This window comes from Tamandua tetradactyla, chromosome 11, assembly GCF_023851605.1.
Source record: "Tamandua tetradactyla isolate mTamTet1 chromosome 11, mTamTet1.pri, whole genome shotgun sequence".
Lineage (NCBI taxonomy): Eukaryota > Metazoa > Chordata > Mammalia > Pilosa > Myrmecophagidae > Tamandua > Tamandua tetradactyla.
The window spans coordinates 48,243,632-48,257,473 of record NC_135337.1 but is presented as its reverse complement, the minus strand read 5'-3'; the positions used below and the strand labels follow the sequence as shown (position 1 = coordinate 48,257,473).

The following is a 13,842-nucleotide window of genomic DNA, read 5'->3' as shown; positions in this document are numbered from 1 at the left end:
AGGATAGCGCTAACCAGGATCTAGAAATTATCTTGGAGGGAATGGATTCCACATCACGAATACCATTTTCTTCTCACCCCTAGATCACTATCATCAGAGATCCCTAACCTTGGAATAAATAAAGTCTGTGACAGTCTATTAGGTTTCTTTCCGGAAGCGCCTTGGGGACGCTGGGGGTAACGTGGGGAGGCGGAGGAGCGGGAGTTAGAAGTCTGGAGAAGCAAAAGGGCTGCAGATTCCCAGGGACCCTGACCCTGTTCCCTTGGCCACCCGATCCCGGGTCGCCGCGTCCCCGGGACGGCGCGCCGGGAAGCGCCGCGCTCTGGCAGCGGTGCAGCACCGATGGGTGTGCCTGTGAGCCCCCCGCGCGCTCCCGTCCCCACCCCCGCACCCCGCGCCCGCCGGCAGAGCGTGACTGGTCGCAGCCGCAGACCCGGCTCCTGGAAGCGCCGAGCACGGCCGCCCGAGCGGGAGAGGCGGGTAAGCTGCTGCCAGGCGTCGGCCGCGCTGCCTTCCCTTCCCCGCCTCTCCGCCAGTCACCTGGCGGCCGAGCTGCCTGGGAGCCCGGGAAGCAGCTCAGACCAGGGGACCTGCACCGACGCGGGAGCAGCGGGAACGCGGAAACCCCAGCCCTGGGCAAAGGCAAAGCCGGGCCCTGGCCGCGGCGGAGGAGGCTGAGCGTGTGAGCGTTTGCGCGCGCGGGCGAGGGCTGCAACCTGTGTTCGGTGCGGACCCCGCCAGCCCCAACCGAGGTCGCTGCAACCCGGGAGCTACCCCCACCCTGCGCCTCGAGGCACGCGCGGCACAGCCATGAACACCAACGATGCCAAGGAGTATCTGGCCCGGAGGGAAATCCCTCAGCTTTTCGAGGTAGGGGGCTAAGGCAGAGAGAGGGCTTGGAGGGGGGAGGGAAGGCATCTCCAGGGTTTAGGGTGAGGAAGCCGAGCCCCGTCCCACTTGCCCCACGCGGGGCGGAGACGCTCACTCGCCGGCTCGCCCAGGGGTCCGATGGCTGGGCTCAGAAGCCCGCATCTCACAGTCAAGTTTCAGTCTTCCAGCCTTGGGGGTTCTGGAAGGAGACCTCACTCAGAGGACCGAGCCCCTCGGGTGGGGACACGCATGATGGGCTGCAAGCAGCCTCCCGGGCCACTGCCTCTGGAGACGAAAGACAGGCCAGGAGGTGCGGCACGTTGGCGCCCATCAGTAAAGACGCAAAACCGAGGGTCGAGAGCCCAGGTACTTCTCCGCGTTGAGGCTCGGGACCCCCGCGGTATAGGGCTAGCGTGGACGAGAGCAGCCCTCCCCCGGGATAGCTTGGAAAAGGGGGATAGAGATGCGAGAAACAAATCCCGACGCATCAAGTGCAGCGCTGCCTCTGTAGTGGCAAGCACCCAGCACGGCTGAGCGCTTCAGTGAATGAACTCCTGAGCACGTTTTCCCGTAGTCTTAGAAAGGATGGTTTTCCCTATTTCACTCCCTGTCTCCAGCTTTCGCCTGCGCTCTCCAGCTCACCTAGAGATAAGCCATAACTCCTATTGCTTGGTCTTCAGATAGCATCCCAGCATCGTCTGCATAGGAGTCCCGGAGATGAGGGGACCCTGAGAATGTGAGATGACAGAGGGATGAGAATGTGAGACGAGAGGCTTGAGGGGTGAGCTAAAGGGAATCTTGATTAGTTCTAAGCCACAACCTCCGTCCGGGGTCGTTTTGCTACCGTTCCTTCACTCCATGTTTGAATTTAAAAACAACCCTGAATCCTATGTGGTTTTGATTAGGTGAAGGAAAAAAAGGGGGGTGGGGTGGGGTAGGGAGCCAAGCTTCCTGGGGAAAATCTGTTTCACTGCAAACCTGGCCCCCCTGTTTCTGAAAGTTGATTGATATAGGAAAGTAATGGCCACGGGCTATTCTTTTTCTTATTTCTCTTTGATTCTGTTCAAAGGAATTTAAAACACCACTTGCAAAAATAAATTTGCCCCTATTTCCCCAAACTATCTTTAAAATGGACCACTGTAATTGAAGTCCTTCATTCTCTCATCTCTGTAAGTCATCCTTCATGGGAAGACAAGATTTTCAAGTAAACTACCCACTTAGCTCAAGCCAAGTATGTGAAGCCCAAATCTAGCAAGTGTTTTATTCATGTATGAAAATAATCAGTATTGTTGCATAAGGACATAACTTGAGGTTGTATGAATTCTTAAAGTTGCCCTTTCTTTAAAAAAAATTCACAAAGTAAAAATGAAGATGAGCTGAAGATTTTTGTCACAAATACTACTGAGATCCATTTCATTCCTACACTTTTAAAAGACTAATTAGACATATCTGTAGAGTCACCTGATTGCAAAGTGCTACTAAATAGTACATCTTTTTACTTCATAAATGTGGGTAGTGATTTTCCTCCTTTGTGGTAGGTAACCATAGAGAATGTTTGATACCTTGTTCATGAAAATGTATCATGTGTATGCAAATAAGTGATGGCAAGCATTTTTGCTCAGATTTTCTGCTTTTCTGCATATGAATGAGATGCTTTAAATAATGCACACCCAGAAAAGGAAGCAAACTTGCTTAGGTGAAATACAGTAACACAGTATACTTAGATTTCATCCTGGAATGGAAAGATGGAGGGAGACTGCTGGTGGCTTCGAAAGGCTCCATCCTTCCAGAAAGATGAATTGCTGCTGTGCACAGAAAAGAGAAAGCAAAACCTGGCAGTTCTCCATGTGATGAGTGCAAACCACAAAACCAAATGTTTTAGGTTTCCCAAGTCGATTTGCTCACTCAAACTCACAATATTCTCAGTATACAAAGTTTAACAATTAGGTGACTATCAAACCTAAAATACCACCTCCTCAGCTATGGATATTAGACGACATTATAGACCAAGTGGCTTATTATTAAATCTACATATTGTCAAGCAACTATATATATCTAATGGGCTATTTCATAATTCTTCCTGATTTGAGGCAGCACATAGACTAAATCTCTGGTAGCTTCAAGTTTGTAATGTGTTTCCATTTTTAGATTAAATGTTGAACAAGAAACACTTTTCTCTGATTTTGTGGTGAGTTTTTAATTATAACAATCTTATGTTCTGTAATGTTGATTTTGTACTACTGTACCTATGGCAGAGATGTGCCAGTTAATTTCCATACTGTGGAGAGTCAAATTAGATTATTTGAGGCCTCAGAGAGGCCTCAGAGAAACTGAGTGCTGAAACTAATGTCTGCTGGTTATCTTCAATCCTTGATAGTGGCTGGCTGTTATAAGAAAAGCTTTAAATTATCCATGAAACAGTGGAAATTTAAAATCAATGCCCTTTAGACGATCAGTTCTCTTCGGAGAGGCTGGAAATTTGTATTTCCTTTAAAAAATCTTCATTGAATATCCGTGGGTGAAAGTCTCCCTGGCGACATGGGAGAGAACTCCCAGGGATGAATCCAGGCCTGGCACTGTGGGATCAACAATTACATCTTGACCAGAAGGGAGAAAAGAACTGTAATTAATAAAGTATCAGTGGCAGAGAGAGTTCAAATAGAGTTGAGAGGCTACTCTGGAGGTTGCTCTTATGCAAGCTCCAGGTGGACCTTGCTACCTATCATAATTTGCCAACCCCCAACCAGGACCATTACAGCCAATCCTAAAGAACACCTAGGGTAATATATAAGATTCCACAAGGGTTCCAGGCACTAGAGTAACTTGCTAGGAACCTACAACCTCCAGATGGGTCCCTGGTCCAGATGAGTCCTGAAATCTAGCTCAGCCTCTCCAGAACATCAGGTAGTTCCATCTCCCTACCCCATATTAGTGACAGACCCTTCCAATATCAAAAATTTAGAATTTCCATAGCCCAAACTCCCCTAAAGAGAGGAATGGAAAGATCAAAGGTGGTGGTGGAATTATACAGAGAAGATAGGACTTAAAAAATGAATATGAATGTTGAATCTTTAAATTGATATATCTTTTAGTCTCCAGTATTTTAAAGCAACTAGAAGTAAAAACCTAAATGTGAAATTGTAACCCATGTCAAAGTCTGAAATATGTTCTACAACTAATTGTGGTGCTGTGCTTGGAAATTTATAGCTTTTTTGTATATATGTTATTGTTCACAAAAAAAAAGAAGGAAAAACAGTCGATGGTGATAATAAAGTATTTAAGCCCTCTAGCCTCCTATATTCTGGAGCAACTAGAAGGAAAAATATGAAAGGATCGTATGGTAGCCCATGACCAAACACTGGGATCTGTCCTGTAACCACTTTTTGAACAGTGCTTTGAAAACATTGCTTTTTTATTTCTTTGCTTTGTTTATATGTTATACTATACAGTAAAAAAAAAAGTTAAAAAAATCTTTATTGAGTATGTTCGCCCATTTTAGACAATAGTAAGAGTAAAAAAAAGATGTAAATTGCCTGATCTTTGAGTGATTTTTATTGTAGACAGATTATGTATGGGGCTTAACAATCTGGTGTTTTCTTTTACCCTGTATCATATTCTGAAAAAATGTAGAGAAAGAAATATATGGGGTTTAGAAACAGAAGCATTTGAGTTGGAACTCTGGACCTACCACATTTTAGCTGAGTATTCTTGAGCAAATCCTTAACATCTCTGAGCCAAGATTTCCTCATCTATAAAATGAGGATAGCAATTCTATATACTGCTGAAGATGAATTAGATAAAGTGATGCATATGAAGACGCAGAGTAAGCACTGACTGGTTGCCGATGCTCAGGTTATTTTTTTTCCCATTCCCTCCAGAGTTGATCTTTTCTGGCTACATTGCATACTCTATTTCACACTATTTAGGATTTCAGAAAACAAATGCACACAGTAAGAATTGCCTGCCGGGTCTGGTTCAATTGCACAAGAAACATTTGACAATAGAATACTCTATTTAGGAAAAGGTATTTTTTTGTGTGCTAATAATGTATACTGGCGAAAATAATCCACTGTGCTTTTTCTGTGAAATACAGTAAAGGGAAAAAACTTGCATATCAGTCCAGTCCCCAGGAGTCAGCATTTCCAAACTTCTGGCATTCTTAGAAACCAGTATGTGTGACACATTGAACACTAGGAACAAAAAAAAGTAATAGCAGGATCATGCTTTTTGTTTTCTTTCTGTAATCTCAGTCAATATTGTGGTGACTTATCACATATCAAGTAGCAATTTTTTGAGTCTCACGTTTTGAGTGCTTTTTATTCCTAATTAGAAAAGAGTTGAATATGTACTTGCGCCAGGGAAATTGTCAGGTGCTGGGGATAAATATAAGCCTCTCTGTGTTGTTGAAGAGTTATAGTTTAGGAGAGGACACTGACACATAAGCAGATGATTTCAGTATAAATGATCAATGTGATAGTTTAGCCTAGGTGCCAGGGGTACACAGAAAAGTGTGTCCATAGAAACTGGAGGTTCAGAGGAGACTTTTTGATGATAATAATGATAATCAAGATAATAGTAATAATAACTATAACTATAACCACCAACAAAATTTTTGGGGTACTTCAATGTGCCAGGCACTGTTATAGGCACTGTACAAATATTAACTTCTTTAATTTTCAAAAAGCCCTTGGAGACAGGTATTATTTTCCCCATTTTACAGATGAAAAAACTGAGGCTTGGAGACTTTAACGTTGAGTATGCCTGAAATAAATAATGACTAAGGGCATTTGCATTTTCAAATACTCTCCTTTATCTATCTGTGATCGGGGTCTTCCATTTTAAACTATATGGTTATCTAAATTGTTTAAAGACAAAAGAAACATGAACTGAAAACTGATTGATCAAGAATGTGAGGAGTTATCTTAGATCATAATTTCAACTCTGATTGTTTTATTAGGAAACAAATTCCTGACAATATGGACAGAGATCCTAGAATGAGCTGGGACTCAGCATCAAGGAATTGAGAAAACCTTCTTGACCAAAAGAGGGAAGAGCGAAATGAGACAAAAGAAAGTGCGAATGGCTGAGAGATTCCAAACAGAGTTGAGAGGTTATCCTGGAGGTTATTCTTACACACCATATAGATATCACCTTTTTAGTTAAGGTGTAATAGAGAGGCTGGAGGGAACTGCCTGAAAATGTAGAGCCGTGTTCCAGTAGCCATGTTTCTTGAAGATGATTGTATAATGATATGGCTTTTGCAGTGTGACTGTGTGATTGTGAAAACCTTGTGTCTGATGCACTTTATGGACAGATGAGTAAAACATATGGATTAAAAATAAATAAATAATAGGGGGAACAAATGTTAAAATAAATTTAGTAGATTGAATGCTGGTGATCAGTGAAGGGGAGGGGTAGGGGGCATGGTATGTGTGAATTTTTTTCTTTTTATTTCTTTTTCTGGATTGATGCAAATGTTCTGAGAGGTGATTGTGGTGATGAGTAGACACTATGTGATGATATTGTGAATTATTGATTATATACCAAGAATGGACTGATCATATGGTAAGAATGTTCGTGTTTGTATGTTGCTATCTTTAAAAAAAAAAAAATATTAAAAAAAAATGAAAAAAACAAAGACAACCCAAAATTTGAAGATGGAACATAACACTATTTTAACAAAGGTGGTTTTAAAACATGTTTTGCTTGGACATGTTTCATTGTCTTTCAGAGCCTTTTGAATGGACTGATGTGTTCTAAGCCTGAAGATCCAGTGGAGTACTTGGAGAGTTGTTTACAGAAAGTAAAGGAACTAGGTGGCTGTGACAAGGTGAAATGGGATACATTTGTTAGCCAAGAAAAGAAGAACTTACCCCCACTCAATGGAGGACAGTCACGGAGAGCCTTTCTGAGAAATGGTAATGTATATGTATAATAACAGTTTTATACTTATAGCTGTTCCCTTTAAAAGAGAGAGTCTACCATGTATACTATATGCAGAGATTAAATTTATTGGATTTCCAATAACCTAGAAATTATAGCCCCAGAGCCCAATTCATCTCTTTTTGCTACTGATTCTAATAACCTCCAAAGACAAACAAAATTAGATACCGTTGACCCAAATTCACCAAAGACTTAATGAAACTGTATTACTGACTTTATTTTGCAAATTAATTACGTTAGCAAACTATGAATTTTTCTTACAATTGAAAATAAGACCTTGCCAAATAAGTAGAATAAAGTTAAAACTGGAAGTTAGAACTTAATGATTCAAAATTTTCCTTTGGAATAAAGAGATCTGGATTATTAATGTTTCTAAATTCAGAGTTCATAATAATGCGCCTGTGTAAATGCATGTAAAGTTTATACTACTTAATTAAACAACATTTATTAAGCAGCTACTAAATGTAGTATATTAGATTAGGCATTTGGTTGCTAGAAAACAGAAAAACTAGAAGACATGAACTTGTTTAACTTTTAGGTGTAGTTTGTAACTGAGAACTGGACATCACTTGAGGACATTCATGGTTTTCTGATCTCTTTCTGAAATATGTATTTATCAATATTAGTGGGTCAACATGAGTCACTAAATATACGTATATGCACAATGGAATAAAATTCAACCAGGAGTTACTTAGTTCATTCTTTCCTAGTCACCAAGATCACATCATAAAATTTTAAGCCACTCTCAAAAATTGCATCACAAAAAGTTTCATCCATACTGACAGAATTTGAAGTGGAGACAATTCTATTTGCAGTAAATATAAGGAGGAAATGCACCTTAGTTTAAGTTTTATCTTATTTAATCATTATCCACTTAGATTTTATTTGAATGCAGTATGGGAAAAGCTTGTGTGTATTAAGAAACACAAGTAGAGGGAAAAGAGGGAAAGCAGAAAAAATGTTGCCCTAGAAACATCTTCAAAGAAGAGAACTGACCTTTCTTGTCCATATGGGAGGGACTACTAGGTGACTTAGGTTTTAATACTCGAATGTTTTGCTGGAAGATGATATGACTCCCCACCAAATTCCCAAATGCTGCTGAGAAGCACACCAGATATCAGAAATTGCTATTTACAAGCTATTCCAGAAACTTCTAAATGTTGTAACAGATGAACACCATAGTGGAATAATTAGGAACTATTCAGTGTGACAATGAGTTAACAAAATTAGCTTTCCAAGTCGTAGAGAATAGTTGACCTCATTACTGTCCAGGATCTCTCACTCCAATTCGTCCTACATAAATAGATGGTAAAACATCATTTGGCATGAAATAAGCCAAGTCATACCTTGTGTGGTAAGTCGTAAGGTTAAGGTCATGTCCTCAGATGCTCACTGAATTGAATGTGTACCAAATGTTTCGATTTGACCCTGACCACTGTTTCAATACTGAAGAAGTTTTCACTGTGCCCAAATAGTCTACTAACAGACTCAGTTTCTAGTTAATATCAGAACAGAGTCCCAAGTTGAAATTCTCACTCTTTGGGAATCAGTGAAGTTTCTGGTTCACTGCAAAAAACCCAGAATGCACAGAATGGCGAGTGAACAGAATTGCAGTTTGCAGCTTAAATCTGGCATCTCTGTTGACTGCAGGTACTCTTTCCAAGGCACCACTTACCCGGTTCAACCACTGCAGCATGCCACTTAGTAAATTACTGCTTCAGTGAACAAAATGATACTCTGGTGGATTTGAAGAGTTCATAACCCTCCACAAAATGGTTAACTTATTTTCCAGGTACTATTAGAATCTGACTCGATTTAAATACATGCCTTCTTAGATCAAATTAAATAAATATAGGAAGCTGCTTTCTCAACTGCAAAGCACTAACCAACCTCGGGTATTTCTGTATTTATTTAAAGTATTTTTACATTATTGAAATTAAATCTAACTGGTAATGACATTCAATTAGTTGAAAAGCTGCCCTCTGACTGGTTATCAAAATTTCTGTTTAGCAGTAAAACAAAAGCCTGATTCTTCTACTTTATACTGATACTTGGCTTGATCATAGTAGAAGCCAGACAGGCCAAGTGTAATAGAGAATGGTCTTCTCTGTTACATGGTGAAGACCATTCTCATTTGAGTGGTCAAATCAGAGAGCAGAATTAGTGAGCACATTCATTGTCTAAAGGCAGTAAGTAGAAATTTTTTAAAAATGCCAAGCCAGACAAAACGCATCTCTTGGGTCATATTGGACCCACTGACCAGCTTAGAACTCCTGGTCTAACAGGACAGTCTAAAAACAAGAATGGAAAGATGTAGGTTTAATTTTCTTTAGAATTAAAATTGCTTGCTCATTTTAGGGTTACCATACCTACAAATATTTTTCTGAAATTCCCACTCAGAAATCATTCAGTTAATAGCAAGTAGAGCCTGTGATGACAAGAATGCTATATCACACTATCTTATCCCTAAAATAAATGCTAAAAGATGGAAAATCATTTCTAAATGGATTTGTCCTGTAATAAAATTTTATTTTATGAAATGCTTCACACATTTGTGCTTCCTAGGTTTTAGCTACAGTTTGTGGTAATAGAATTCAACAAAATTGTTAACTGCTCATTATTTCTAGAGATGAAGAGTGGTTCATGCATTTTTTTCCCAAAATATTCACATAGCTGTGCTAAAATATGGTTACCATGACAAATCATTCTATGGAATAAAATATTTTCTTCATCTAGACAAATTCCTCTCTTAAGTAAAATATGTTACAAGCAAGGATAAATTGTTGGCTAGCAGTTCTTTAAAGTATTTTACCATAAATGTGAGATGAGTATTCATTTTTCCTGCTATACACATACAGTTTGAACAGATAATTATCTCTGCATTAGAGTTTATAGCTCCAACTGGCCTTAGAACTTCTCCTCTTAAATGTTTCATTGCCATCTTATACTAAATGTGCCCTGAAACAAACATAGTCTATTTGATTCAGAACCAGCACTCTTGTCTTCTTTCCCTATTTCCGCGAAGTCAGCCAGTGAGTCAGTCAGGCAATAAAAATAATCATTTATGGAATATTATCATGTGCTACACACTCTTCTAGGATTGAGGATGTAGCCATCAAAAAGAACAGACATGAAACCTACCCTCAAGAGTTTACAATTTATCAGTGAAGTCAGACATTAAATATAAAATTACAAGCACAATGGGTGCCATAGGCCATGCTGTGTATTATGGAACTAACGATTTTGGTAGGGGATGGATCCAGTCTAGCCTGTGGTTCAGGCAAGGCTTCCTGAAGGAAGTGACATATATACGAAAGACAAAAAGCTGAATAGAGTAGGTATTATCCAGAGAAGGATGGAGGAGATTGAGATATTCTAGAGAACAGGAAACAGAATTTCTTGAGTTAGAGGGAGAGGCTATGATGTCAGGAAAGAGAGAAGTCCAGTATTTCTGGAGCAGAAAAGAGAGGACAGAGAGGTATTTTATTACATGCAATGTCCCTTATTCTTTTAGACTTGAAACCTGGAAATTGTTTTTGAATTGTCACCTCCCTTCAGGTCTCACATTCCAACCTTTACCATATCTTTCACATCCAACCATTCATTTCCATTTTGCTTACTACCACTCTAAACTAAGCCCTCCATCTCTCACCTGTGGATTACTTTAGCAGCCTCTACCTACTTTGGCTGCTTCTAGTCTCCCCTATTTGATCCATTCTCACTGCCACTATATTACTTGTCCTAAAATATATGTTTCATCATGCCTCTTTCTCTACCCAAAAAATTCCCCTGTGACTTTCCACCAGATAAAAGCTAACCCCCCTACCCTGGATCCAAGGCTCTCCAAATTTTGGCAACACCTTACTGATCCATTTATCTTCTGGTTGTCTCTGTAGGAAACGGTCTGTTTTAGTAAGCCTGTTATCATTATGAATTCAACAAATGTGTATTAAACACAGACTGTGTGCCAAGAAAATTCTAGATCCTGAGGATATAGAGTCCCAGATGATAGCTAATGTTCCTGCTCTCTTGAAGCTTATATTCAAATGGCAGAAGAAACAATAAATGAAAAAAAAACGAAAGAATGAATGAATAAGAAAACTGTCAGATGGGAAATGGTAGGTGCTGTACAGAGCCTTAGAATAAAGTCCTTGAAATTAACTAGGGGCTGTAAGACATTAGAAAGGCAGGAAAGTCCTCATCGGAGGTGACATTTAAGCTGAGGTGTGAATAATGAGAAAGGCTAGCCATGTTCCCCTCAGGGTAAGAGCATTTCAGCAATGGATTGTGGGTCAAGTGTGGAAGCAGAAAGATCAGTAAAGGATCTAAAGGTGACGTTGTCTTGGGAAGAGCTGTGGTAGTGAAAATTGAAAAAAAAAAACATAGGCATTTGGGATATGTTTTGGAGTTAGAGTCTATAGGAACAAATGTGAAGGGAGAGAAGAATAATCAAGGGCGATGTCTGAAGTTTGCCTTGAGTTGGGTGAAGTGATTATATTTCAAGGCACAGCAGCACCTATCCTGAAGTAGCTCTTCCCAGCATTTTCTAAGGAATATCCACTGTCATCTACAGATTATCCCACTCTTAATGGAACTAAAGTGAGGCCAGTGAGTGAGTAGTTGACACCCTCATTTCTTGTACCAAGAGAGAATAGAAAGTCCTAACTGATCAGTATAGGGGAGGAGATGCCAGTATTATGCTGCCGCTCTAAGATACCGTAGGCCTTCAGTTGAACCCTTCAGGCCAAGCAGCCTCCCATCTCCTTTGGTGTGGTGCTTTTGGGAGCTTAGGCTTTCCTGGTGCTTTGGGGGATAGTGAGGGAACCGTGAACTATAGGTTCTGCAACTGGTTTAGACCAGCTGTTTGATTTGGGCTTGCTAGTTTTGTTCTTTGGTCCTTTTGAACATGTCATTTGTACTGCAAACTTTGTGTTGTTCCTACCAATTGGCATATATTTTCCATATTTCTTCACCTATATTTGTCTTTCAAAGTTCAGATATTGCCTCTTCTGCAAGTCCTTTCCTACCACTCCAGCCCAAAGGGATTTACCTATTCATTGAATTCCTTTGGTGTCTACCATCTATTTTGGTACTTAGGAGTATGGAGTCATATCTGGTATTCATACAGCTGCCAGACACAAACATGTAAGCTCTAGGTTGTAAGCTATTGGGGGACAGAACTACATCTTATTCTTCCATCAAATCATCTTCAACACAATAACACGCCTGGCAATAAATAGCATATATTTGTTGCCATTGAGGCTATAATATAAATTTAAATATTCATGTTTACATTTTTAAGTCAAGTAGGTCAAAGATAATGAATACTAGGAAAGTGAAATTAACTTGTGCTGAAAAGTATTCCAAATGTAAAAATTCTTTGCTACTCTTCTCAGCTTGTAAGAGTATTCTAATTTTTTGTACATTTTTTTCACTGGGATCATAGTGAGAACACATCTGTATTTGTTGAAAGAATGAAATATATGATGCATAAATATTGGCTCCAGGCACAGCGACATATGTTGTGAAAGTTGCGCCCTGCACAACTCAAGGATCACCACTGACAGAATCCAGGGTGTAACAACTGTCCAAGCAAGACTAGGCAGTAACTGAGAAGGTTCCTTGATTGCAGGGCTCAGCAACTATGGCCTTAGTGGCCCACAAGCTGTTTTTGAAATAAAGTTTTATTGGAACACAAGCATAACCTTTATCCATATATTGCACGTGGCTGCTTCCATGCTACCATAGCTAACTTGAGTAGTTGCAACAGAGACAGTGTGGGTCTCAAAGCTTAAATATCTACTGCTGGACCTTTAAGAAAAAGTTTGCTGACCCCTAGAGAGTTTTCTTCCAGTTGAAACCTGTCAAACTCTTAGTTTTTAAATTTCTTCTACTAATTTGTTAGGTGTAAGAAGTATTTTATCATGCTTTTTTTTTTCCCGTTTCAAAGTTATCTTACTCTTTTGCAGTACTGCCTGAAAATTTGAACTTTCCATATCGGCGGTATGATCGGCTTCCTCCAATCCATCAATTCTCCATAGAAAGTGACACAGATCTCTCTGAAACTGCAGAGCTAATCGAGGAGTATGAGGTTTTTGATCCCACCAGACCGCGACCAAAAATCATTCTTGTCATAGGTACGAGGACAGAAAACAAAATTTTCATACAGTTGCTAATTTTGTTTATATGTTTACATTTCAAAAATTGCATTAGTTATATATCTCATTTGCAAATACGTAATTAGATGATGACAAGCTTTTAGAAATAAAAGTTCAAGAGACAGTGGATGAAAGTATTTTTAGCATAATTTAAAATAAAAAATTAATTATATAATCTGGTGCCTGATGCATTTTTATATTTCTGTGCTGTTATCATGTCACAGACATTCTCTTTAATGAAAGTAAGTAATCTCCTCAAGATTTATTGGCTTGTGGTTTTATTTATTTAATCTTTAACATAGATAACTGAGCCCATTAGTAGTTTTCTAAACATATGTTTTTTTTTCCCTTTATCTCAACAAATTGGGTTTTTACTCAGATTAACTTTAGAGGGAAACATAAATGACAATGTATAGGTAGAAACTAATAAATGAATCTTCATAATGGCAAATTGTCACATACAATAAATTCTGTTTCGATGTTATTAGATAAGCAAATAGAATAGCGTTTAAGAAAGAATGTGACATCTGAGTAGTATGCAAAATAATTATGATAATAGTTCATTTTAAAAATCGCCACTATGAATATGTGAAGGTGAAAATACAAGTCCTATGCCGTTTCACAAGAAATAGATATTGATATTAGAATATTTTTGCAAAATGCATTTCTGCCCACGCTTGTACATTCTAACTTTCTTAAAAATCTATGAAAGTCATGAAGAAACCTATGAGAATGCAAATATGCAGTCATTCTCTCACTGTCTAGTCTTACTCAGGGTCGCAGAGATGACCCAAAGCAAAAGTCTAGTGTGAAATGTTCAGAGCTATTCTAGGCAGTAACTGTTAAAAGAGGGCAAAATATATATACCCAC

General features: G+C 39.4%; 1 protein-coding gene across 1 annotated transcript in view; it reads left to right on the top strand.

Moving 5' to 3' along the window:
• The first annotated feature begins 779 nt into the window (after positions 1 to 779).
• The window catches only part of AK5 (adenylate kinase 5), a 303,940-nt gene continuing 290,877 nt past the window's right edge, over positions 780 to 13,842 (top strand). The window contains exons 1-3 of the mRNA XM_077120572.1: positions 780 to 870; positions 6,602 to 6,788; positions 12,783 to 12,950. Of these exons, the coding sequence (XP_076976687.1) occupies positions 811 to 870; positions 6,602 to 6,788; positions 12,783 to 12,950 (415 nt within the window). The 5' untranslated portion in view covers positions 780 to 810. The remainder of the gene's footprint in view (positions 871 to 6,601; positions 6,789 to 12,782; positions 12,951 to 13,842) is intronic.